At 41.8% G+C, this 26477-nt stretch overlaps 1 protein-coding gene and 1 pseudogene across 3 annotated transcripts in view; one reads left to right on the forward strand and one right to left on the reverse strand.

The window, feature by feature from the left end:
* Window positions 1-2185: 2185 nt before the first annotated feature.
* LOC143964701 (small nucleolar RNA U3) lies at window positions 2186-2380 on the forward strand (annotated as a pseudogene).
* A 5678-nt stretch (window positions 2381-8058) lies between these two features.
* Window positions 8059-26477, reverse strand: part of LOC143962635 (NACHT, LRR and PYD domains-containing protein 1 homolog) — a 59931-nt gene continuing 41512 nt past the window's right edge. For all 3 annotated transcript variants that reach the window (XM_077471962.1, XM_077471963.1, XM_077471964.1), the window contains 3 exons: window positions 25571-25657; window positions 20892-21083; window positions 8059-13601 (listed from right to left, as the gene is read on the reverse strand). In XM_077471962.1, the coding sequence (XP_077328088.1) occupies window positions 13295-13601; window positions 20892-21083; window positions 25571-25657 (586 nt within the window). In that variant the 3' untranslated portion in view covers window positions 8059-13294. The remainder of the gene's footprint in view (window positions 13602-20891; window positions 21084-25570; window positions 25658-26477) is intronic.

The following is a 26477-nucleotide window of genomic DNA, read 5'->3' on the forward strand; positions in this document are numbered from 1 at the left end:
CTCTTTAATGTGTGAAGTTTACTTCAGTTTTATCAGAGCAGCTGTTGCAGCCTATACACAGTGCCACCTCATGGACAAATAATGGAATTATTTCTGTGCTTATTACACACCAACTCATGCTGATTTCCCTGCCTTTTCCGTCTCTTGTTGGCTCGAGCCCCTGTCAGCCCTGCCGTTAGATTCAGCAATTGCTGGTGATCCACGGTAGTGCACGGGTTAGACTGGCACCAATCTTTTCGGCGTCCGGACGTTGTTTTGTGTCTATTGTATTTATGTTGTTTTGTGTCTCCCCTTGTCTGTGCTTGTTCCGACTGATTTATTTAGACCAGTTGGTAACATTTTATATGTGTGATCAAGACAGTGGTTGCTTCATTCCACCCACATGTGTGTTCGTGTGACTCTTTGTACCTTTATATTTACACTATATTTTTATATAAATAGCAATTATGATTAGAGATTTCATGTGATTTGCTTCTCAGGCCGCGTACACACGCGGGGACTGTTCGCTCAACTTTGTCCGTCAAACAGTTTCAGCAAACAGTCCGCTCAAAATTAGCATGGACGGACTTGCCCACACACGACGAACGAACAGTTTGCTGAAACCGTGCACGATGACGTGAACGGCACGTACGACGGGACGGAAAATACAACGTCCTATACACTGCATTACAACTTTCGGCGTGTAAATCCTTTCTGAGCATGCGCGGAACTTAGTTTGACGAACAAGCCTACACACGAGGGGACTGTTCGCTGAAACCAAGTTTCAGCGGACAGTTTTTCGGAAATTCCGAAAAACCTTGTTCAGCAAACTGTTCGCTGAAACTGTCCGCTGAAAGCCCACACACGGGCGGACTGTCCGCCGAAACACTGTTCAGCGGACAAAGTTGGGCGAACAGTCCCCGCGTGTGTACGCGGCCTCAGTGAGCCTCACTTTTCTTGCCCCCCTCTGTTTGGGACATCTTTCTTATATAATTGAGTCACCTATTGTTTCTGTCTGTCTGCTAGCATTATGTCCACTTCATTTCGTTACTAAACTATTGTGGGATGATTATGTGTTTATGTTAGCTGTTCATTAAATGTACTATTAGATATACTGATGACATTGCTGTTTACAGTTTGCATTTTTAGGACAATGTGATCAAGCTCAGCTGTCACCTACAAGAGCGCGCCTGCGCATGTGCATCTGCCTAGTTACAGGGCGTTCTTGACAAAAAGCCTTCCAACTCATAATGTCTATATGCAAAATCACCCTATGATAGCATATTTTTGGGAATGGTCACCAGCTGGTTACCATAACATTCTAGGAATAATTTGTGAAAAGATTAGGCAAGAATGAGGAAACAAGAACTTAAAGAAAAATATATCATTCTTTATCTCAAGTAATAGATCAAGAATTCTTATTTTCCCAATACCATTCCCGACTGCTTGTAAAACAACAATATTCGGAGACGGCCATTCACAATATAAATGCAAAATATGATCCTTAGGGTTCCTCCACTTTAGCCATCTAACCCTAAATAAATGAATGAATTTGGAAACAAGAACGGTCTAATGATAAGTCTTTCTAATATTGAAAAGCAGATACATGCTTCCTGGACCAAAAGGCAAAGAAGTGGCCAATGACAAATAATTTTTGATGGACCGAAAAAAACTATTATAAAATAAAAAAATTAAAAAGGATGGTTGAATATATAATCTGAACCTATCACTTTCCCATCTTCCAATTTATCTAATGACCTCTGAAGAGATGCCCAAAGTATTAGCTGATGTGACTGCCCCAGAAAAGGAATAGGCAAAATATTGGAAAGCTGATCCCAACCTGGACCTGGAATCCATTAACAGGAAACAAATCAATGTGAAGTAAAAGGGATCCTGAAGAGGTAGGCCTGATATCCAAAAATTCTTTAACTCTCAATACTGAAAAATAAAAGAACTGAGAAGTGTTTGCAGACCTACCCAAGAATCACCACCCACCAGATCATTTTTGGAAAAACAAGCAATATCTTCAGACTCTGGGATACATCACATGCACGCATGGTAGCAGTGATCTCACCATTTCAACAAGCCCTGAAAAAGGAAAGTGAAGAAAAGCAAACATCACATAAGACACCTTTTAACTGAAGTAACAAAGCTACAGATATACGTCTTGAAATTTCCTATGCATCCCTTTAAGGATTTTCTTAGAACTATACTTTCAGGGATCATTTCTGTAGGATTCAAAGAGAGAAATGTACTTGAAAGTGTCCATACTCAACCTCCACAATGATGAATTTTAGGGCTCCTGTTGGCAGTGCTGCTCTATGCAGGCGCTGCCCCCATTTGATGACTTGGTCATCTTTCTAGATGTGAATATGGCAGGAGGGAGCTCATTCAGAGTGGGTTTTTTTTTTATTTAATAAAAAAATAAAAAGGAGTCCTGTTTATAAATGCTGTACTTGAGCCTCGATGATATAGGAAGGTGACAAAGCATAATGCAATGTAATGGTTTGCAGAAAAGTAATCCAGGCTAAATTTTGAACAAAAATGTGTCCATTTAAACCAGGAAATTTATGTTTCCCAAGTTTTAGAACAAACAGAGCTTCTTAAAAACTGGTGGACTAATCCCATATTCATTCAGTCCCAAATTAATTCCTGGCATTGGGCACTCTCCACATATGCCTGTGTTGCTACTTCCTGAACCCTGGTCCACTGAATGCAAGAAAGAGTCCACATCATCGCTATATATACTGGGAAAATATTTTGCTTTTAGCTAAATGTTACATTTTATATAGTATTAAATTAATTGCAGCATAACAATTTTATTACAAAGCCTAATTTAGAAAAAAGACAGTTTATGGCAAAAAGAACCCCTTCTTAATATAATTCTTTGTTGCTAAACCATTCTGCCCAGTTGAAAGAATTGTAAATAATTTCAAAAGGACTAAGTTTTTACTAAAATATTCTGACCTCCAAGATTCAAGGCACTATGGTGCACCAGTGGCCATTCCAAAAGACACCAAATCTGATTGAACCATAGGCATCTGTAAAGAATTTTAAAGTAAATACACAAAAAAAAGGTGAACTATAACAGTAAACCTAGGTCGGACTTTCTTTTTTTTTTTTTTTCATAATAAATTTTTTTTTTATTGATGGTTAAAGTGAACATGGTATACAGCCACATAATGTAACACATGGAGACGACTGTAAGACTCCAGAACTTTGCTAAGTAGTACAGATATTGAGCAATGTCAAAATTCACTGGAGATCATACTGCATAACACAAAATCAGTAAAAAGCGGCAATATAATCAAAAGGCCCTCTAGCTCTTGAAGGTACACTCCGAAGGATTTCTCCTGTTAGAGGGGGGGGCAAGATAATAAGTAAGGTAGTGAAAGCAAAGAAAAAGAGAGGTAAAAGAGAAAGTCTGAGTGAGAAACAGAGAAGGTCAAGGGAGGGGGAAAAGAAAAAAAAAAGGGGGGGGGGGAACTAGGGGTGGGTAAGGGTGAGGGGAGGGCGGGAGAGGAACGGTGCGGGAGAATTGTAATATAAATGATTTTCGAATCCATGGCCATTGCCACAGCCTCAGGCAAGTACCTCAGCATGGACAGTTGCAACCATCTCAATGGCGCTTGTCGCTCAGGTGGGGTAGGCACGAAAGCGCTGTGTTGATTTAAAGTGAGTCCAACATGCCCACGTTGCGGAGAACTTTTGGATCCTCTCCTGAGAAATGTGGACAAGTTCCTCCATTTCCTCAATTTTTGAGATCCGGAGGAACCATTCGCCGATCGTTGGAGTGTGTGTGGATCGCCAATGGACTGGGATGCACAGTCTCGCCGCATTCACCAAGTGCATGGCCAGGGATTTAAAATACTCAGATTTGGTTAGCCGGGTATGGTGCAAGAGGTACTGTGCTGGAGAAAAGTCTAAATTGTATGTAGTAATGTGGGCAATAAGCTCATGTACTTCTCGCCAGAATGGTTGAAGGGCGCTACAGTCCCACCAAATGTGGAGCATAGTGCCCCTTGCACTCTTACATCTCCAGCATGTATCTAGGATAGAGGGGGAAAATTTGTGTAGACGGGATGGTGTTCTATACCAGCGCGTCTTTACTTTGTAGCAGTTTTCTTGGATGGCTACTAGGTCGGACTTTCATACCTCTTCGTTGTCTCCTATGCCTTCAAAGTTCGACCTAGGTTTACTGTTATAGTACACCTTTTTTGTGTGTATTCCCTCAATTTACAGATGTGGCTATGTGAGTGCACTTCTTTTCTGTTCATTACTAATTTAAAAAAGTAAAATCATCAATAAAATTTTCTTGCCACATGTTTCACACCTTGGAACTATCCAATAATTTTTCCCAGATTAAAAGGTCTTCCTGTATCTCAAAGGGACAATCTAATGTGGGAGAAGGACAATTTTAATCCATAGCCAAACATCCCGCAAAAAACGTGCTTCTGGAATGACACGGGCAGCGAATGCAAATCAAAATGCCCAGGAATTTGGGGGATTCACAAGGAAGAACCATCTTTTCATGTGCTAAAGGAATGCCAAATTGACTGCATCAGAAAGGCCAATGCACAAAAAATCATTGAGGTAATGGGGGACACCCTCCTCTGAATTTCCTTAATACAATCTGTCATCAAATGAAGTATAAGATACTGGAACTCTTGTCTGAAGTACCGAAGCTGCTTGTCGACTTCATCATGAAGCTGCTTGTCAACTTCATCATTCAAGGACTTACCATCAGTATAGAAAAGGTGATATATTAGCTGGAAGGCCCAAGGTTACCTTTTTGGAACCACACCTATAGGGGACAAATTAAAGGATGGGAAGCTAAAAGGTCCTGATATTTTGCCTAGTACCAACTGTTTCTTAATTTTAACAAGTAGCACAACGAAAACCTTCTTCAAAACCCTCTAAACTTAGAGACACTATCTTGTTGTCTGCAAAATGTTTTAGCCAGAACTGCATTTCTGACAGCCTCACTGGTATCTGCTCTTTTTTAATTAAAGTTTAGATTTAGATTAGAAGGCCTAAACATTTTTTACATTTTAAATACACTGAAGTAAAAAATATTTAGGTAGTAGAGTCTCCTCACCCCACCCCCCTTTCACTTACCCAAGCCCTCATTCAATCCAGCGCTGTTTACATTTGCAGAGGTTCTCTCCCCTCACTTTCTGGTCTAGTAGACTTTGCTGAGGCAGCAGGAGCTATTGGCTCCCATTGCTGTCAATCAAATCCAGTGATGAGGGGGCAGGGCCAAGCTCCACTGTTTGTGCCAATATATGCAGCCAGAGCGGCTCGGGAGTGAGTATGCATTAGTTCCCCCATAGGAAGCGGCTCATTATGGGGGCACTCGCCAGGGAGCAGGAGCCAGAAGCCCTGGAGACCCTAGCAGAGGACCGCTCTGTGCAATTCCATTGCACAGAGCAGGTAAGTATAAACCTGTATGTTATGTATCAAAAAGTTGTTGCATTTACAATAACTTTAAATTCTATGGAAGGCAATTGTGTGGAAAATAAAGCTTCATTGGAGCAATGGAATTCTGCATGTCTGTATTAAAATTGGAAGAGAATTTGCCCTGGGCTTCATTGAAAGCACAGTAGACTCCTTTATGAAAATAAGTCTGACTGCCTATTTCTGGTATTATTTGGAGGCATTAAAGGTTTGGGCAACATTAATGTTATCCATAGCCCAACGTCCCTGGCTGGCATCCTATTTTAGATGGATGATGGATAAATAGTAAAGCTTTTGACAAAAAGGTGCAAAAATGGTGCTATTCCTTCGGTACAATATCTTTATGTTGAAACATGCCACTGCGTTATTCAAGGAACCTGGCTCCATTACTGTTGCATATATGCAGAGATCAGAAGTAAAAAAATGTAAATGTATTATTGTTTTGGAAATAGAGAGAGAGAGAACTGGAAGTCAGAGACACCTGGGGTGAAGCCTGTGAAATCCTTCTGTTGTGGGCCAGCTACCTAAGCATTGGTGGTCCCAGGAGGAGTAAGCTGAAAAAAAAACTGCTGTATAATCATAGACACCATACCCCTTAAATCCATTTTTAGATAAAAAATGAAAATTTTATTCAAATGGAAAAATTCAAAACAAAACAAAATTAATCCAATCTGTAAAAACCACATAATATTATGAAGTATATAAAATCAAGATCGCAAAGTAAATTGCAGTTATCCCTGGTAGCTTGCCTGTGAGATTCTGAATTTCCTAGGTAGGGGGGCGCATGCGTGGACCTGGCTGTGCTGTCACTGGCTCCAGCCCATACCGATCAGCGGATCCCGGCCAGTGAATTATGAGATCAGAAAAGCAGGGAACAAAAATCATCACATCTCTTAGTAAAAGCAGCACATAGTAAACACTTATTATTAGCACTGATCACTGTATTTGTATGTGTCAGTTAGTCCGCTGCACTATCACAGTCCCACTATAAATTGCTGATTGCCATTACTAGTATTTAAAAAAAGAAAAAAATCCACTATCTATAGCATTGTTTGTAGGTGCTAAAAGTTTCATGCAAACCAATTAACCACTTTCAGACCGGACCATTTTGCTGGTCAAAGACCAGACCACTTTTTGCGATTTGGTACAGCGTCGCTTTAACTGACAATTGCGCGGTCGTGCGACGTGGCTCCCAAACAAAATAGACGTCCTTTTTTTCCCACAAATAGAGCTTTCTTTTGGAGGTATTTGATCACCCCTGCGGTTTTTATTTTTTGCGCTATAAACAAAAATAGAGCGACAATTTTGAAAAAAACGCATTATTTTTTACTTTTTGTTATAATACATATCCCCCAAAAATATATAAAAAAACCTTTTTTTGTTCCCTCAGTTTAGGCCGATACGTATTCTTCTACATATTTTTGGTAAAAAAAATCGCAATAAGCGATTATTGATTGGTTTGCGCAAAAGTTATAGCGTTTACAAAATAGGGATAGTTTTATAGCAATTTTATTAATAATTTTTTATTATTTTTTTTTTACTAGTAATGGCGGCGATCAGCGATTTTTATTGTGACTGCAACATTGTGGGGGACACATCGGACATTTTTGACACATTTTTGGGACCATTGTCATTTATACAGTAATCACTGCTATATAAATGCAGTGATTCCTGTGTAAATGACACTGGCAGTGAAGGGGTTAACCAGTGGGTGGCAGTGTAGGGGTTAAGTGTTCCTAGGGGTGTGTTACTAACTGTGGGGGGGTTGGGCTTTCATTTAGTGAACACTGATCTCTGCTCCAATCACATGGAGCAGAGATCAGCGTCACTAGTTGCTAGGCAGAATGGAGAAATGCTGTTTACACGGCATTTCCTCCATTCAGCCGTCCCGTGAGACGATCGCGGGTATGCCCGCGGCGATCGAGTCCGCGGGTCCCGCGACCGGACTCACGGGGGTCCCGACCAGCGCGGGAGCGCCGCCGGCGGCGCGCTCCCGATGGCAGGGCGGCATTGAAGATTGGACGTACATGTACGCCAATATGCCTGCCCGTGCCATTCTGTCGACGTACATCGTCGTGCGCTGGTCGGGAAGTGGTTAATATACACTTATTGGGATTTTTTATACCAAAAACATGTAGCAGAATACATTTTGGCCTAAATTTAAGAAACTCTTTTTTTTGGATATGTTTTTATGTTTTATTGCAGAAAGTAAAAAATATATTTTTTTTAAATTTTAGGTCTTTTTTCATTTTATATAGCAAAAAATTTAAAACCCAGCGGTGATCAAATACCACCAAAAGAAAGCTCTATTTGTGTGAAAAAAAAAAAAGAAATTTTGTTTGCATAAAGCATTGCATGGCATCGCATTCGCCAGTTAAATTAGCACAGTGCGGAACTTAAAAAAATGGCCTGGTCATGGAGGGGGTAAAATTTTAAGCTTAAGTGGTTAATCAGCTGCTTCAAATCATTTGTTGTTAAATGTTGAGAAAACTTCCTAAAAGATATACAATAATTTTTTACATCATTTGTATACACTGCTTACATAGCGATGCTACCATGATGACAGCTGCATTGATGCATTTCATTGTTAGCTTCTTTAAAATACAAGGAAACAGAATAATCTATGATGTAAATATAACACTTTAATTTAGTAATACTTTAAAAACTTGAGTCAAAGCAAAATAGTTGCAATCAATTTTTACTGACATAATTTGATAAAACTACCATGTGTTTTTATTACTTTACAGAGGAAGCTGAGAGAATCTATATGTGGGTGGCAAAAGGAGGAGATCGTCAACAGCTCTACTAAGTAATAATAATAATGGAAGATTCCCCAGACAGGTATATTCCCTAACTGTAATGTTAAAAGTTACCTGTAGGTGGCAGCTGTGGTGTAACTTTCTGCCTTCATCCAGCATAGCGTAAGATTGCAGCACAATCACTCTATATACTGAAAGTACCTTAGCTGTTTTAGTAAGGAGAATGATAATATTATTGGGGAGGGCACCCAATCAAAGGCACTCTATGTTAAGGTGACCAGATTTTAAAAAATGAAATCCGAGGACATTTTTTTTTTTTTATTAGTATTGGCGGAGATCAGCAACTTATAGTGAGAATGCAATATTACTTTGTGGGAACCAGTGACACGAATACAGTGATCAGTGCATATTATTGTACTAATGACACTGACTGGGAAGAAGTTAACATCTAGGGCGATCAAAGGGTTAAATGTGTGCCTAACCAGCGTTTTCTCAATGTGGGGGACATGATTGTACTAGGGAAAGCCAAGTCAGGATCAATGTCTTCCATACTGACAGAAGGGTGATCTGCCTTGTTTACATAGGCAGACCGTCGTTCTGCCTGTGTACAGAATGATTGGCTCCAATACAGAGAAATGCAGGATCACGCATATCTACAAATGATCCTGCATGTGACTGCAGTGTAGCAGTAGATGTGCTATGAGGCAGTCGGCAACTGGTTAAGATCATCAGCATTATGATAACTCACAGGCAGCAGGCACTCTATCGTGGCTCTGGCTCTATCATGGCTCTGGCTCTATCATGGCTCTTGCTGGCATAATTTTAAGTTAACAAAATCAGCACCCAGCAGCCATGTTATGTGACACAGTGTGACAGTGCACTGTCAGCCAGAGCCATGATGGAGCCACAGCCATGATAGCATGCCTGCTATTTCAGAGATCACAGTCTGATCATCATCCCTATCCTTAGGCATAAACGAGTCGGGAACTGAACGTCCTGTAAATAAACAAATGATGCATATGTAGCACTAACCCCCGAAGGAGCTGCTGAATTTTTCTAGGCTTACCGATTACCTCCACCAGCTCACACTCGTTGTTCTTGTCTAGGGGTTCCCAGGGTTGATGACCCAGTAACTGTAGAGACCAACACTTGAATTCCTTGATAGGATTTTTATTTTGCATAAAACAGTTGAACAAACTCAGTCTAAGTTGGGAATAGAGGGTATCAGGCTAAAGTTTAGCTCAGGTGCTTGGAACTGCTGACTTCAGTAAAAGTCTCTCTCTGTACACAATCCATAGAATAGCCACTCGCAACTGGATACTTTAACTGTCGGATAAATCCTTAAGTTTGGTTTTAGCAGCCAACAGGTAATTCTAGCTTTTCAAAGTCTCTCCCACAGACTTGGTTGGAAACTTAGTTACAACTGGAAGGGTAGAATTAGGAACTTTTCTTACTGTGCCAGAATCTTTCAGCCGGTCCAGCGATACTGTAAGAATTGTGGATTCAATCAATGTCCATATCAGCTCAGCTTCCAGACTCTTACCGTGCAGCCGTCCTTGTGCGTATCTCTCTTACTGAAGAGCCCTCCCCTGGTCGCGTGTAGAGTTGTTGGGCCTCTCCAAACCCGAGATGGCACCGGAACACCTTAGAATCCTCCTTCCAGTTACTGCACCTCGAACTAGCCAGTTCTGAGGCTCGAAAATGGATAGATCCACACCCCAGGCCATGAGGGCCCCTGGGGGCTGGTCAGGTGGACCAGGACCATGGAGTCAGCAACAACTTCTGGACCGGAACCCAGAACCACGTGACTTCGGCACCTTAAGTACCCTCTCCCGGATTACGCAGGGAGACAAATGCGCCCACTGATTGACTCCGAGATAGAGATTGGTACCCAATGCATCCAACCAGACTGCATTCTAAAGCCTCCCATGGGTGTACAACCCCACCTATGACCAGGCAGAACTTCTATACAGCCCAGCCAAACTGATGGCAAAGTACAATTTAGCACAATTAGCCCCAAAACTTACTACAGTTTTGAGCAAAAACTAAATTTAAACACATATCGCGTACTCGTTAGGAGTACCGGCGCTACATACTCCCCTCGGTCATTGAGATGATGTCCTCATTGTCTCGCTAAGGAGAAAACTTCCTAACACTACAAAAAAAATGTTGTTAAGCACCTGAGCTCATCCCCACAACCCTGTCACACAGTGGGAGACTCCCATTGTGCGGAGCAGCCCGAGAATGAAGCGAGGAAGAAGAGGAGGAAGATGCTGGATGAGAACACCGGAGCAAGAAGCAGAGGATCCGAGGAAGAAGAAGATGGAGGAAGAAACCGAAGGATGAAGGAAAGAAGAAGGAAGAAGACCAGAAGAAAGAAGATGAAAGAAGAAGACTTTAATAAAGGAATTGTCAAAAACTGTCTCTTGTCATTTTTAACACTTTTGTCCCTTTTTTGGTAAAATGGTAGGGGTACCCCCTTACCATTTCACACGGGGGGAGGCCGGGATCTGGGAGTCCCCTTGCTAAAGGGGGCTTCCAGATTCCGATAAGCCCCCCACCCGCAGACCCCCACAACCACCGGCCAGGGTTGTGGGGATGAGGCCCTTGTCCTCATCAACATGGGGACAAGGTGCTTTGGGGGGCTACCCCCAAAGCAGCCTCCCAATGTTGAGGGCATGTGGCCTGGTATGGTTCAGGAGGGGGGTGCTCTCTCGTCCCCCCCTCTTTTCCTGCGGCCTGCCAGGTTGCTTGCTCGGATAAGGGTCTGGTATGGATTTTGACGGGGACCCCCACGCCATTTTTTTGGCACAGGGTTCCCCTTAAAATCCATGCCAGACCTGAAGGGCCTGGTATGGATTTTGAGGGGGACCCCCATGCCATTTTTTTATGGCGCAGGGTTCCCCTTAATATCCATACCAGACCTGAAGGGCCTGGTATGGATTTTAAGGGACCCCCACGCATTTTTTATTTTAATGCTAACATGACCTGTGTGCAAATAGCCTTAAAAAAACATAAAAGTGAACCAGCGCAAAAAAAAAAAGTCAAGTTGAGAGGTGCGCCTGTTCAACTTATGCAAATGCATCTACGTGGCTTGACATTTACTAAGATTTTGCTGGCGCAGTGAACCAAAGCACTTGAACATGCACAAATGCCGCTTGCGCTTGCGCATGCGCAGTGCATAAATTGACTTTGCACAGTTTCAAGTGTATTTGCAGGCGCAGCAGGCTTGTTCACAGAAAGTTACTTTTTTGTTCTATTTTGGGCATATTTGTTACTTGGACAGTTATAACTATACTTCCTCACATCACACACATCGCCCCCATAATACTGGCACTTCCACCTTCTTTTAATTCTGAGTTGAATAATGCGTGCGCCAGGTCTATAACGGTGCACCAATCACTGCCTCCCGTGCACCGGCATGTTGATAGTAAATAGGGAATTGCTCTGTGTTACAGGTGCAAATGCTTTGTGAATACGAAAACAGCCATTGCACATCGGTATGTGCCACAACTCATGGCGCAAAGCGTTTGTAAATCAGCCCCAATGAGTCACTTTTTTTAATACGATTACAAAACCGAAGCATGTAAAAATCTGAACCTTAAGGTAAACATTGTTCATTGTAATAACTCTAAATACAGCGGGTAAAATAAGTATTGAACATGTCACCATTTTTTATAGGTAAATATATTTCTAAAGGTGCTACTGACTGAAATTTTCACCACACGTAAAACAAATAAGTTCAGAAACAAAGCTATGTGTAATAAAAATGAATGACATAGGGAAAAAGTATTGAACGCATGAAGAAAGGGAGGTGCAAAAAGGCATGGAAAGCCAAGACACCAGATGAAATCTATCAGTAATTAGAAAGCAATCTCTCCCCTTTTCAGTGCAAATTAATATCAGTTGGTTCAGTCTCAACTGATAGCCTATAAAAAGGTCCATTACTAAGGTGTCACACAAGAAACATCTCGTGATGGGTAAATGTAAAGAGCTCTCCCAAGATCTTCACAACCTTATTGTTGCAAAACATACTGATGGCATTGGTTACAGAAGGATTTCTAAACGTCCGAATGTTCCAGTTAGCACTGTTGGGGCCATAATCCGGAAGTATAAAGAACATAATTTCACGCATAAAGGCAAGATTTCCGACAGAGCAGTGGAGAGCTTCAGAAAGACCCGGGATAGCAGGTACAATTGTTTCAAAGAAAATAATAAGTAATGCATTGAACCGCCTTGGCCTGTATGCACACTCACCATGCAAGACTCCATTGCTGAAGAAAAAGCATGTTTAAGCTAATTTAAAGTTTGCTGCAAACCATTTAGACAAGCCTATGAAATACTGGGAAAATATAGTCTGGTCAGATGAGACCAAAGTTAAATTATTTGAATGCCATAATACACACCTTGTTTGGAAGTCAAATGGCATTGCACATCACCCCAAAAACACCATACCAACAATGACATTTGGAGGTGGGAACACCATAGTGTGGGGCTGTTTTTCAGCATATGGTACTGGCAAACTTTATATCGTTGAAGGATGAATGGGAAAATATACCAAGATATTCTTGATAAGTGTGCGTGCAATGCATGTCAAACAGAGAACTCCACATCATCCAATATTGTAGTGTGAGTGTAACGCTGGACAAGCAGAGCACTCCAGATGATCCAACATTTTAGTGTGAGTGTAATGCTTGACAAGCAGAGAACTACATGTGATCCAACACTGTAGTGCGTAACATAAAGGCTGCAATATAATGCACTGGATTCCTCCTTGCAGTGTGTGTGTGTGTGTCATGTGTTGGTGTATACATTGCACTGTGTGTCATGTATTGGTGTATACACTGCAGTGAGCATTCCAGCCTTACAATGACTGACATATGACATATGACAATGACATATTTAACATACTAATCATGGGCAAATTTTACATTTTGACTGGAATTCCATCTTAAAGTGGTTTTGATGTGGTCATTGTAAACAATGACAAATATACACTCACATTGGAACATGATAGTAAGTGAGTTCAGTTACAAATGTTTATGACGAGGAGGCTAATCTCCACTCTAGAGGGGTTGATATAAAGAATCCTAGCCTTGCTACTGATAATTTTCACAGGTGATTACATTCAGAATTGTTCGTATGTTTTGCTTTAATTGAGTCACTTCTTCATTCTGGTGATCTTCATCGGTCAGGTTGTTTTGTAAGAGAGTAAGGATGTGAAGAACCCATGCCTTGGGGTATCGCTTCCATTTGTAAGATTGAAGATTTCCAAAATTATCCTGCACAAAGGAGAAGAATTCTTCATCCTCTGTAAATTTCATGACAACGGTCAGGTTTTTCTTTGTGTTCATTAATTCTGCTATGTTCTTCATTCCATGTTCAGTGAATGCATTCATGCATAATCTAGAGACAAACACCAAAATATTAATAATATTCTAATATTGGGATACTGCTGTAAAGGGTTAGTTCACCTTTACTGACTGTTGCCACAAGACAGTATTACTGCGATCTCTGCAGGACAGAGAGGGGAGGGCAATGGAATGGAAGGAGCAGATGAAAGAGTAAGCATTATTTTCCAAAACTGTACTGCATGCTAATGTTTTGAGGATGCTGTATATTGCACAGACAGGTTCATGCTAAAAGTCAGTAAGGGTGAACTAACCCTTTCAGATATTTTTTAGCTCAGGATTTCACAACAGATGCTAAGACAAAGGCCCAACATAATACAGATAGAATAAACAGCAATGAAATTAGAAAAGTACCTAAAAATTGGTGTGTATTAAAACTTGTCCCACTAGTTTGTTTTATTTTTTCAGTGGAATTGGTAGAATTTTATGGAATTAGTGGTGCTTTATTTAAATTTAATCCCAAAAACAAACATTTTATATATTGTAGCTTAAATAGGAGTTCCGGCAAAAAAAAAAATTAAAGCGGTTGTAAACCCACTGAATTTTTTTTTTTTTTTTACTCACCTGCAAAGGAAAAGGCATAATGAGCTAGTATGCACTGCATACTAGCTCATTATGAAATATTTACCTTAGAACGAGGCCCCGACATCTGGCCTGATCCACGTCGAGGGAGCTGACATGTTCCCTCTGCGTTTCTTCCAGGTATCGCGGCTCCGGCGCTGTGAGTGGCCGGAGCCATGATATCATCACTCCCTGGCTTGCGCGCAGGAGATTTTTTCCCGGCAGTGTCCGGCGTCTGCCGGGCTTCCAGCCAAGAATCCCCTGTGCGCATGCACCGCTGCAGTCAGTGACGCATTGCGAGGGGAATATCTCCTAAACCATACAGGTTTAGGAGATATTTTGTTTACCTACAGGTAAGCCTTATTATAGGCTTTCCTGTAGGTAAAAGTCAAAAAATTTACTTTACAACCACTTTATAAGACAGCAGCTACAAATACTGTAGCTGCTAACTTTTAAAATTATTATTATTATTATACAGGATTTATATAGCGCCAGCAGTTTGCGCAGCGCTTTACAACATGAGGGCAGACAGTACACTTGCAATATAAATCAATACAGGAGGGATCAGAGGGCCCTGCTCGCTAGAAGGGAGGGTCAATTGGAACAAAAGGTAATAACTGTGGGGGGTAAGTTGATGGAGAAAATGAAAATACAGTTGTTAGGTGTGGGTAGGGTAGGCTTCTCTGAAGAGAAGGGTTTTCAGGGATCATCTAAAAGCTAATAGAGTAGGAGATAAGCGGACAGATTGAGGTGTGGGTAGGGTAGGCTTCTCTGAAGAGAAGGGTTTTCAGGGATCATCTAAAAGCTAATAGAGTAGGAGATAAGCGGACAGATTGAGGTAAAGCATTCCATAGGATTGGAGAGGCTTTGGAATAGTACTGGAAGCGAGCATGGGAGGAGGTGATGAGGGAGCTTCAGAGCAGAAGGTCTTGAGAGGAACGAAGAGAAGTAGGTTGGTATTTAGAGACTAGGCTAGTGATGTAGCAGGGGCTAAATTGTTGATGGCTAAGTAGTTGTTAGTATCTTGAATTTAATTTGTTGGGTGAGCGGAAGCCAGTAGAGGGATTGACAGAGAGGGGTAGCAGACACAGAGCGATGTAAGGTGGATGAGTCTGGCAGCAGCATTCATGATTGATTGAAGAGGTGATAGACTACAGTATGTAGAGGTAAGCCAATGAGAAGGGATTTGCAGTAGTCGAGGCGAGAGATGACCAGGGAGTGGATTAAGAGCTTTGTTGTTAGAAAGGGGCGTATTTTGGAGATGTTGAGGTGGCAAGATTTGGACAGTGATTGTAAGTTGTGCGTATCTGGGTTTATAGTTGTGCCATCGATTTTGACAGAGATCAGGGGAAGAGAAAAGGGCATGGGGGGGGGGGGGTTATAAATTTGGTTTTGGATAGATTGAGATTGAGGAAGTGGTGTGACATCCAGACTGATATATCTGATAGTAAATCAGTGATACGCGAGGAGACAGAGGTGAGTGAGCTGAGGGGTAGAGAAATAGATTTGTGCGTCGTCAGCGTAGAGGTGGTATTGGAAGCCATGGGAGGCTCTCAGCTGACCCAGGGAGGAGGTGTAGATTGAAAATAGGAGAGGTCCAAGAACAGAAACTTGGGTGACCCCAACAGAGAAAGGAAGAGGAGAGGAGGAAGTAAAGTTGTAAGAAACGCTAAAGGTGTGGTTGCATAAGTAGGAAGAGAACCAGCGAAGAGTACAGTCATGGAGACCAAAGGAGTTTTTTTTTTAAGGAGGGAGTGGTCAACCATATCAAAGGCAGCAGAGAGGTCCAGGAGCAGGCGTACAGAATAATGTAGATTTGTTTTGGCTGTCAGTAGATCGTTTGTTAGTTTTAGGAGAGCAGTTTCTGTGGAGTGTTGAGGATGAAATCTAGTCTGAAGGGGATCAAGAAGGCTATTATCAGCTAGGTGGATGCTCAGTTGGTTGTAGACCAGACATTCAAGGAGTCTGTATAAGAAGGGTAGCAAGGAGATGGGGCATAGGTTATTAAGATTGGATGGATCCAGTGAGGGCTATTTAAGTATGGGTCTGACAAGTGCATGTTTTAGAGAGTTGGAGAAGATGCCAGAAGAGAGGGAGAGTTTGAAGATGTGGGTTAGAGAGTGTAGCATAGAGCCAGAGGGTGAACGTAGCATTTGCGAGGGAACAGGATCCAGCAGGTAGTTTAGCAACCTCGTCAAAATTATTTCAAAATAAGGACACTTACCTGTCCAGGGCGCCCGCGATGTCCTCACCCGAAGCTCACTCGTCCCTTGCCACCCAGGTGGAGATGCCAGCATCTTGAGTAAAGTAATCAGGAAGTAAAGCCTTGCGGCTTCACAGCCTGGTTCCCTACTGTGCATGCACGAGTTGCGCTGCGCGTCCTGACTGGTCCCTGCTGTCTTCTGAGACCTATGTGTCTCCCAAAAGACAGTGGGTGGGTGGGAGAAGGGGCCAGACAAGGCGTAGATCACAGCAGATTTGCAGGAAGTGGGAGAAAATACCTGTATTAGACAAGTACCTGCTCCCCCTCCCCCTGAAAGGTGTTAAATGTGACACCGGGGGGGAGTGGATAAGCAGAAGTTCAATTTTTGGGTGGAACTCTGCTTTATTTGATACAATAGAGAAACGCGTGTTATCAGCACCATTACCAGACAAAAACAAAAGGAAAAGGCCTGGAAAAAAAAAAAGACAAATTAAACCACCACATTTAAGGACTGCTGAGCTGCAATATATTACATTTATTTTTTAGGGTTGAGATATGCTTTAGTAAAGGCCACTTGTATGAACTAAAAGTAGCACGACTTAGACACAACTTTGACACGACTTGAAGCAATACCTGCGTAATCTTGAGGTCTATGGAGCTCAAGTTGCATCAAAGTTGGACCAAAGTAGTTCAGGGACTACTTTGAAGTCGCTGTGGCTTAAAGTCACACAGATATAAATGGTACTCATTGGAAATCATGGGGTACTTGTCACGTGACTTTGCATTCCCAAGTCACAGGACAAGTCACACAAGTGTGTAAGGGGCCTAAATGCGGTGTGTTTTTCACCTTAGAGATAGAAAATAAAAAAGTTTTTATCTTGTACCTACAGGTATGCTTATAATAAGGCTTATCTGTAGATAAAGTGAACATCTCGTAAATGTGCACCACGTAGCAGCCGATGACGTCCATTGAGAGAACTGTGCCATGCCCATGACTCCCGTGCACATGCACTTGCATGACATCATCACAGATCGCTCATTCTAACGTTCAGAACCCGTGAACCTGGCAGGATGACTGGATGAAGATAGAATCCCTGTCAGCGGTGACAGCACACCACTGGAGGGATCAATTTTTTAGGTAAGTCTGTCATATTATGCTAGTATGCTAGTAACACACCTCCTGTATTAGGCCGCGTACACACGGGCGGATTGTCTGGCCAACTAAGTTCGTCAGACAATCCGACAGATAGTCCGTCCTACTTTCGAATGAACGGACTTGACCACACACGATGAATAGACAGTCCGCCGAAAGCTTGCGCGATGACGTGTACGGCACGTACGACGGGACTAGAAATTCGACGTCCAATACACTGCAATGCAACCTTCGGCCGTGTAAATCCTTTCTGAGCATGCGCCATACTTAGTCCGTCGAACTAGCCTACTCACGAGCGGATTGTCCGCTGAAACCAAGTTTGGACGGACAATATTACGGAAATTCCGAAAGACTTAGTCCGCCAGACTGTCCGCTGAAAAAGTCCGCTGAAGCCCACACACGAGTGGATTGTCCGCTGAAACACGTTTCAGTGGACTAAGTTGGACGGACAATCCTCTCGTGTGTACGCGGCCTTAGAGTGTCTCCAATCTGAATGAAGGAGGACAGGGATACCTTTGGCATTGTCAGTTTTTGGGGGAGTGTCATAATTGTGGTCTGGTCATTCAAACGTTTGGAGAGCACAAACCCGGAAAGGAAGACCAGGTGATGATGGAAGCAACAGGAGTGGTGACAGCATGTCGCTGGATGGCTTCGTTTGTGAGATAAGGCTGTCATAATGTGCTACCAATTATGGCATTAACCTGCAGTAATCTGCAGAGGGACATTTTTTTTTGTTAAAATGGTTGTAAACCTCAGACATTAAATGTACACAAAGTATATCCCTCTTTATTGTGTATTTTTCTCAATTAAGTGCACTAAGTTACAATTCTGTCTGCTCCCTCATTGCTCTGCTATCAGCTTGAATCACTTCTGACAAATTTTCTCGACACCAAGATAAAATTGGTGATAGGGAAGGGACCTTCAGTTGATTGACAGGCTCAACTCTGTTCCTGTGTGCTATGTGAAGGGGGTGTGTCCCTTCCCTTCAATGAGCTCTCAGACCTCTCCTCACCGAGCTTTGCAGAGTGTAACTTGAGCTATCCCCCCCCCCCATTTTTCCCTTCAGATTCACCAAAACCATATAATATGAGGTCAAACCTTAGGAGTTTCAAGTTGTATGCAATCAGGCAGGCCATTGCACTACATGGTTTTGGTAAATCTGAAGACAAAAATCATCAGAAAATCTGATAGTGTGTATAGGGCTTTAGACTTTACAACCACTTTAACTTTACTACTAAGTTTTATTATCACTTTAAGGAAATCAAATATTAAACCAAATACTATAGGATGTGACGCTTCCTTGTTGGGGGGAGGGGCCTGATCATGGCGCTGAGCGGGAGCGTGTAGAAGGCACTCTGGGGAGACCCGCAGGAGACCCGCGGTGTGAAAAGCTGCGGTGGCTCCCTGCATAACAGCCTCTTGGATCGACATATGACAGGACTGGATCCTGCCGAGGGGACGTTCCCCAGCATAGGCCATATGCCGGCCAAGGAATAGGAGCTCTAGCATCTGAAGGCGAGCCAGTGGATCGCACCCGAACTGTGTCCTGACCGGCCCACCCCCTCACCCTCCCCTGAAACAGAAGGAATGAAGAGGAGGTGAACAAAGCAGAGTGGAGACCGAAGACACTGGAGTATCTTCCCTAGAGACACCTATAATAGAGGAGGAAAAAGCCCAGGTCTAGACGGGTTCACAACTTACTATCTAAAAAAATTCTAAGAAATCTTAACACCAAAACTATACCTATATATGAATGGTTTGGGAACAAGGTATGAGATGAGTAGGGAAGCCTTACTGGCCTCGATAACAATCATTCTGAAGGAGGGGAAGATAGTACTAATATCTCTGAACACAGATACAAAATTATTCAAGAAAGTTTTGTCCACAAGGATGAAAGACCTAATGACCGACCTGGTCCACGCTGCCCAGGCAGGTTTTATCCCAAGAAGAGAAGGGAGAGACAACGTGTGAGAACATTGCTCTTACTTCAGAAAATCAGAAAGGGAACTAACTCAGGTCTACTTTTGTCGACAGACTCCAAAAAGGCATTCGACAGAGTGGACTGGTGATTTATGATGAATACGTTGGAAAATATGGGAATAGACTCAAGGATGATTCAATGGATCAAAGTACTATATAAACATCCAACGGCAACCGTAAACATCAATGGAATTGCTTCCCTACCCTTCGAAATGCACAATGGGACGAGACAAATTACTAACATCATAATACATAAAGAGCCGTGGATGTGTCTGTTCCACGGGCTGGAAATTCCAATAAGGCAATATAGACACTCAGTGATACCTCACATGATGAATGCTGCAAAAAGTTTGATACCTAAAAATTGGCAAGAAATAGAAAGCCCCAAAATAAGGGATTGGATCAGTGGAACGGAGGAGACATACAACATGGAATATTTGAGATACAGCAAGGAAGAAGATATGGAGGGATTTACAAATAAAAGGAAAAATTGGAAGATGTTTAAGAAACAGCGGAGATATGTTGAGGCTACAAACTGCTAGGTGAGGGGACACTGGTTGAAATGAAACAAAAGGAAAATTAGAGAAAAAAAAATTGGGGGTGGGGACAGGGATTAGGGGGGGGCGATGGGGTTGAAAATTTATTTATGTTTCCATCATTTTTATTCAGTTTTTTGACAATAAAGACCTTTGCCTTATTGCAATAAAGTGTACAGTTTTTATAGTCCGTCTAACATATAGTATAGGCATGAACAATTACCTCTCACTAATTCAAGGCCATTTATCAATGGTTCTATTATCAACGTTGCCTTGTCTGCATTGTTTACATTGATTTATAGCAAACTATATGGTGGATCCTCCACCTTACTCATTAGACCATACTCTGTATCCCTACATCAATTTCTCATGATAGGGCTCAGAGTACGTCCTCCCTTTCAGGAGACACCCGCCTCCACACTAACTTCGGGGAGGCCGTCCTCCATATCATGGAGAGGCGCAACTCCGACTCCTCTATACCAGAGTCTCAAAGAAAAGAAAAGAAAAGGACAGAGTGATAAAAAAGGAAAGGAAAAGGGGATCAGTGGGACTATAAGGCAAGACTGGGGAGGAGGACAGGGGGACAGAGGGAGAGGGGATGGGGAGGGGGGAGAGAACTCCACGCTCCTAATTATGGCACTCAGGAAAGGTCTTGGTTAGTGATTGTTCTGGGATTGTTGGTTAAGTATCTGATCCAAGGATCCCATACTTTATTAAACAGTTTCTGAAAATATATTTAAATAATATTCTTATTTTTTCTGAATTTAAGGAAAATTCTGTGTGTCGATATTTTGATACAATAAAAAATAAATAATAGTAATAAAAAATATATATATTAAACCAAATACTCACATGAGTTTTTTAAGAGTCTTGTTCTGTGCCAAGCTGGAAATCATATTTTCAGTTCCAGGATCTTGTATATAATTGTCACGTAAGTTTAATGTTTCCACTGATGTGTTCTTTTCAAAAGCCACCCAAATTTGCTGCACACCATTTGGACCAAGTTCATTTTTTTGCTGCTCACCAAGTTGGTTTATTGGTAGACTGAAAGTCCAAAAGAAGATTTTGTAAGTTTTTGTTTAATTAAATCTGTGGTCACATAGAGGACAAATGAAATACATTGTCCCATGATTACTGATTTGTTTGTGGATTTTTGCACATTACAATTAGTCAGAGAAGTTTACAAAATGAAAAAGAAAATATGTTAATAACACAATTACAGCTTATATATAGGTGGATGAGGCACTCATTCAATGAGCAATAACATCAAATGAATCTTCAATTAATCATAAAGTGCAAAATATAAAAGTGGCAGTGCTGAAGATAAACATCCAATAACGCAATCTTCACGCACCATTAAGGTGCTACAGTGTTTAAGGTGACAATGCAATATAAAATAAAGTGCTCAAATCAGAAAAAGTTCATAAATGAAGGTGCTTATGATCAAAAACAACTTCCGCCATCCAAAGTGCGCCAGTGGTTTGCCCCAGCCTCTCGCCTCAGATAAAGACCCCTACAGGTCTTTTTAAGCTTGTATGTAATGTGTGACTCCACGATCCAAGCAATGAATTCATACTCCTTGGACCCCCAATCAGACAGGTAAAAGATTTTCACGGATACCAGGGATATCTTAGACAGGTCTCACTTCCCTACATATACCGTTCACATGCACATAATTACAGCTTAACCCCTTCCCTTCCAGGCCCTGCACTCCACTTTTAAACTTAAGTGGCCAGACAATTTTTGCAATTTTTCCATTGTTTTTTATTTTTCCCTTACAGCCTTCAGATTTTGTAAAAGAATCTCTAAATCATATATTTTCTGAAAGCACATCACCAGTAGATGTAAAAGCAAGATGCTACTGATGCTACTGATTTTTAAGGTCCCACGATATTTGTGCAAATGTTTATCAACTCTATATTTTTGCTAAAAATACACTAAAATCATTATTGGCAGATACAAACACAGCAAATTTTACAAAATCCCTACTAAATATAACAGGTTAACCAGTATTGATTGAAATAATGACAAATATTTGTCCATTTTAAATTGCGCCTTTTTTGGGAAATGGTAAAATGCTAACCTACGCAAAAATGAAAATAAAAAAATGTCTCCAAAAATCTGGAGGTTTCATTTTTCACTTACAGCTTTCAGAGTTTGTAAAAGACCCCTCAAACCATATATTTTCTGAAAGCACATGACCAGTAGAGTAAAAAGAAGGTGCTACTGATTTTTAAGGCCTATCAATATTTGCGCAAATGTTTATCAAATTGATATTTTTGCTAAAGACACGCTAAAAGCTTAACCTGTATTGAGTTAATAAATAACAAATATTTGTCAATCTTAAATTGCACCTGTTTGTGAAATGATGAAAACTGAACATTTCTCTAAAAATCTGGAGGTTTTAATTTTTCACATATGGCTTTCAGAGCTTTCTCTGCAGCCTGCACAGCATTGTAAATGAATGAATAGGAGTCTGTAAAGAGACTCCTATTCATTCACAAAATGAAACATAGTACAGAGTGTTTACTATGTTTCATTCAAAAACTGAACCATAGTAAACACAGTTTACTATGTACCAGTGATGAATGAATACAGAAGCGATCTGTCCTGATCACTGACTGCATTCCTTAAGGAAAGGAAGGGGGCTGGTAAAACACATGTTTACCAGCCCCCTCCCTCACTCTCCATCCTGACAGCAATCAGAGAGCATCAGTGCGAGTGCAGTGCAGAGATGCAGCGGCAGGGATGGGGGGGTCAAATTTTTCGATAAATAATTCTGACCAGGGGCTTATCAGCCACTGATCAGAGCTATCAGTTTGTTCAGTGGTGTCTGCTGAACAATTCTACTATAACTGCATGGTCACTTAAGTGACCATGAGCTTATAGCACAAGGAGGAATACAGGTCCGCATGACATATGGACCTGGCCAGTTGAAAGTAGTGCTGTAGGTCTGTATGCCTTACAGATCTGGTAGAGAAAGGGTTAAAGTGATTGTAAAGTCTTGTTAACAAACCAATTGGTTTTGCACAGAGCAGCCCGGATCCTCCTCTTCTCGGATCCCTCTTTGCTTTTCCTGGCCTCTCCCTCCTATCAAGTGCCCCCACAGTCAGCAGCTTCCTATGGGGACACTGGAGCCGAGTCACAGCTCCATGTGTCCATTCGGACACAGAGCCCCGACCTGGTCCCGCCCCCTCTCTCCCCTGATAGGCTGACTGACTTTGATTGGCAGCCACGGGAGACAAGGACGTCGCTGCTGTTTCTCAGCCAATCCGGAGGAGTGTCTTGGACGGCTTAGACATTTGTGGACATCGCTGGAGAGAGATGGGGCTCAGGTAAGTAATTAGGTGGGTACTGGGGTTGCTGCTGCACACAAAAGATGTGAATTAAGATAAAAAAAACCTTCTGCCTTTACAACTCCTTTAAAGGGTAACTCCACTTTCATGAAAACAAAATATAGCAAATAAAAAATGTTGCTATAGCATATACAATTGCCATTTTGTAATTTATGCTGCTTTCAAACTGCCATGGTACAGTTTGGCCAGAGTGCTGATGCAGCGCAGTGTACCTGCAGTGTTCATGCAGGTTACCCAGTTTCCCTTAGACTTTTTATTACATTCCTGCATTTTTGGTGCATTTTCTGAAACCACACCAAAGATGTAGCATGCAGGACTTTTGGTGAAAGCGGTCATAATATTATTAAAAATGACCTTTCTTTTTAAAACTGCAACTTTTGCAGAAATTATTTCCCCTTTTGTTTTCTGCACGTGTAGCATCCGCAGAGCATAAGCTATTCAAGTAAATGCATGCATTGCACATGGTTGTGGAGCACTACTGCAGCGTTCAAGGAGTTAAAGCAGACTGTAAGGACATGAAATAACGACTCTTCACTGCCTGTAAAATGCTCTCTGAAGAGCACTCTGAACATAGATTGCTCTTCGGAGACCAAGGCAAATGTGAACGGGCCCTAATTTTCATGTAAACTACGACCTCTGTGTTTACATGAGAATAAACTATAAATAAATAAGCTTAAGGTAGTGCAAACTTAAAAAAAAAAAGGGAGGGTTACAACCACTGTCAGGTTTCTTTTGCCCTCTATGTTCCATTCTGAAAATTTCAATTTCTGTCCAATAGCCAAAAAAGAAAGTGAGAGGAAATCCCTACAAAGTGATAGGGAAATCTCAGAACTTAGGGGATTCCAATAACATGTTGACTGCTGAACCACATTCAAAAAGATGTATTTCATATTCAAGCCTATATTTTTAGCCATAGGCAGAGGAGCAAACGTATACAGTACAGTACATTGTGATGTAATTGTTCTTTGAGGCTGGGAGCCTAAAAACATTTATACATTCTAAAGGGGGTGGGGGTACCTTGTGAGCCTCTTTGTAGGCCTATGCAATTTGTTGGTGTTTTACATTGATAAACAGATGGTCACTTAGCACCTAGACATCACTTCCAGAATTCTCTGGGAAAATAACTTTTCACAGCTGGAGGTGTGAATGGCCCTTGGACACAGCCAAGACAGCTTTTACATACATCCTGGACATTTGCAACAAATACCTCTGCTTAATCAGAATACATGTTTTTGATAATCATAACTAAATGTTTGATAAATAAATGGCGATTCCATTTACCCGCTCAAAAGTGAGGGTCATCAGAGCTAGTGTCCCCATTGGAAGCTATCCCCTCTATTAGTGTTCAGATATCAACTCGAAATTTGGGATTTTCTTTTACTGTCACTTTCAATGATATTGGTAAACAGGACTAATAGACACGGTGAATCTCCTTAATGGGAGCACAGCCAGCAATAAAAACTGGACGGATGTTCTAGTCCCTCTAAGCCCCTGTACACACGGTCGGAGATTTCGACAACCAAATCCGTCGGATTTTGTCCGTCGGATCTTATCCGAAAACTGTTGCATACACACGGCCGGACAAAGTTGTCGAAAAATCCGATCTTTCAGAACGTGATGACGTAATTTCGTTACGATGGGACTACATTCATGCTAGTAGCCAATAGCTTTGATGTAGGAATTTGATCTCAGCATGCGTGGCACTTGGTCCGATCAAAATTCTCTACACATGATCGGAGTATGTCCGATCGTGCCAGTTGGTCGGGAAATATTTCCAACAAGTTGGAAAATTGGGTCCGACGGATATTCTGACGGAATCAGTCCGATGCATACCACACACAGTCGGATTATCCGACAACACGGTCCGATAGGACACATTCCGACGGATTCTCCGACCGTGTGTACAAGAGCTAACACTCTATCCAAAATTATTTTAAAAATTGCTTTTAGTTTACTTTAAGGCACCTTTCACATGGGTGATCCAATCAGGTCTGCTTGTCAGACCACTACTAAGGAACAAGGATTTTATATATAGAACTTGCATTTGTTTCTCCTGTTAAGTTGCTACAAAGATAATTGAAAAAAAGTATCAATAAAAATATTAGAAAACAACTTGAAATGTCAATAAACATTGATTATTACATTATTAATAGATGAGGGGAAAGTGTTACTTACAAAAGTTCTGTTATGGCACATTCTGGATGTTCGAGAATATTCCTTATGGTTTTTCCAGATTTTGAAGTAAGCATATTTGAGGTTAATCTAAGATAACCAAAAAAGGCTATTTATTTTTTTTTTTAAATAGTATAATCTCATAAAAAAACAATCACTCATCTTTTTTTATATAGAAATAAAAGGGCTTAAAAGTAAACAGACTCCAAAAGTGTTCCTGCTTATATGGTTACAGTACATTTGAACAATATCATTTTCAAGGTACAGACTCTGCCATACTAGAGGACAGAACAGTAACTGGAGGAATAATCTGTAAAAGCCAGGAAAAACTTCCAGAGCTGGAGGGTGGGAGGTAGGAGGGGCTGCCATGCATAATTATGAGGGCCTCGACCAGTCCCCAGCAAAAGGCTGGCAGAAGGCAGGTTCACCTCATAAATAGGCATGGGCCATGCCAGCAGGGGCAGTTAGGTGGAAGATGGAGATGGAGTGCTGAGGAGGCTGTTGGTGGCCTTAGAGGGTGCACTGTAGTCTGGGGGGGGGGCTGGGGTTTGGGGCTGGAAGGACCCTACCAAAACACATGGAGGGAGCTCTTCCTGGAGGCACAGGAGCAAGGAGAGGACAGTGGGAGCAGGTCAGCACATCTGGGAGATCTCCTGAGAATCACCCGGGTGGAGGAGTGAGTGTCAGTTTGGAGGACTGTGATAAGAAGTTAGCTTGGAGGGCTAGTGAAAGAGGCATCTGCAGCCAGGCAGGTTGGTAGTGCCTTAAGAGGTGATGCTGGGATCAGTAGCCACAGGAGTAATGCAAACTGGACACCGAAATTCTGCTACACACCTGACATGCCCTGATATTCCACTACTTCACCAGCAGCCAGGTGACTCAAGTAGCAGTATAGCTGAACCATACAGAA

Source organism: Lithobates pipiens, unplaced genomic scaffold (genome assembly GCF_037356315.1).
Source record: "Lithobates pipiens isolate NorthernLeopardFrog02 unplaced genomic scaffold, aLitPip1_a1.2 Scaffold_8, whole genome shotgun sequence".
Classification (NCBI taxonomy): Eukaryota; Metazoa; Chordata; class Amphibia; order Anura; family Ranidae; genus Lithobates; species Lithobates pipiens.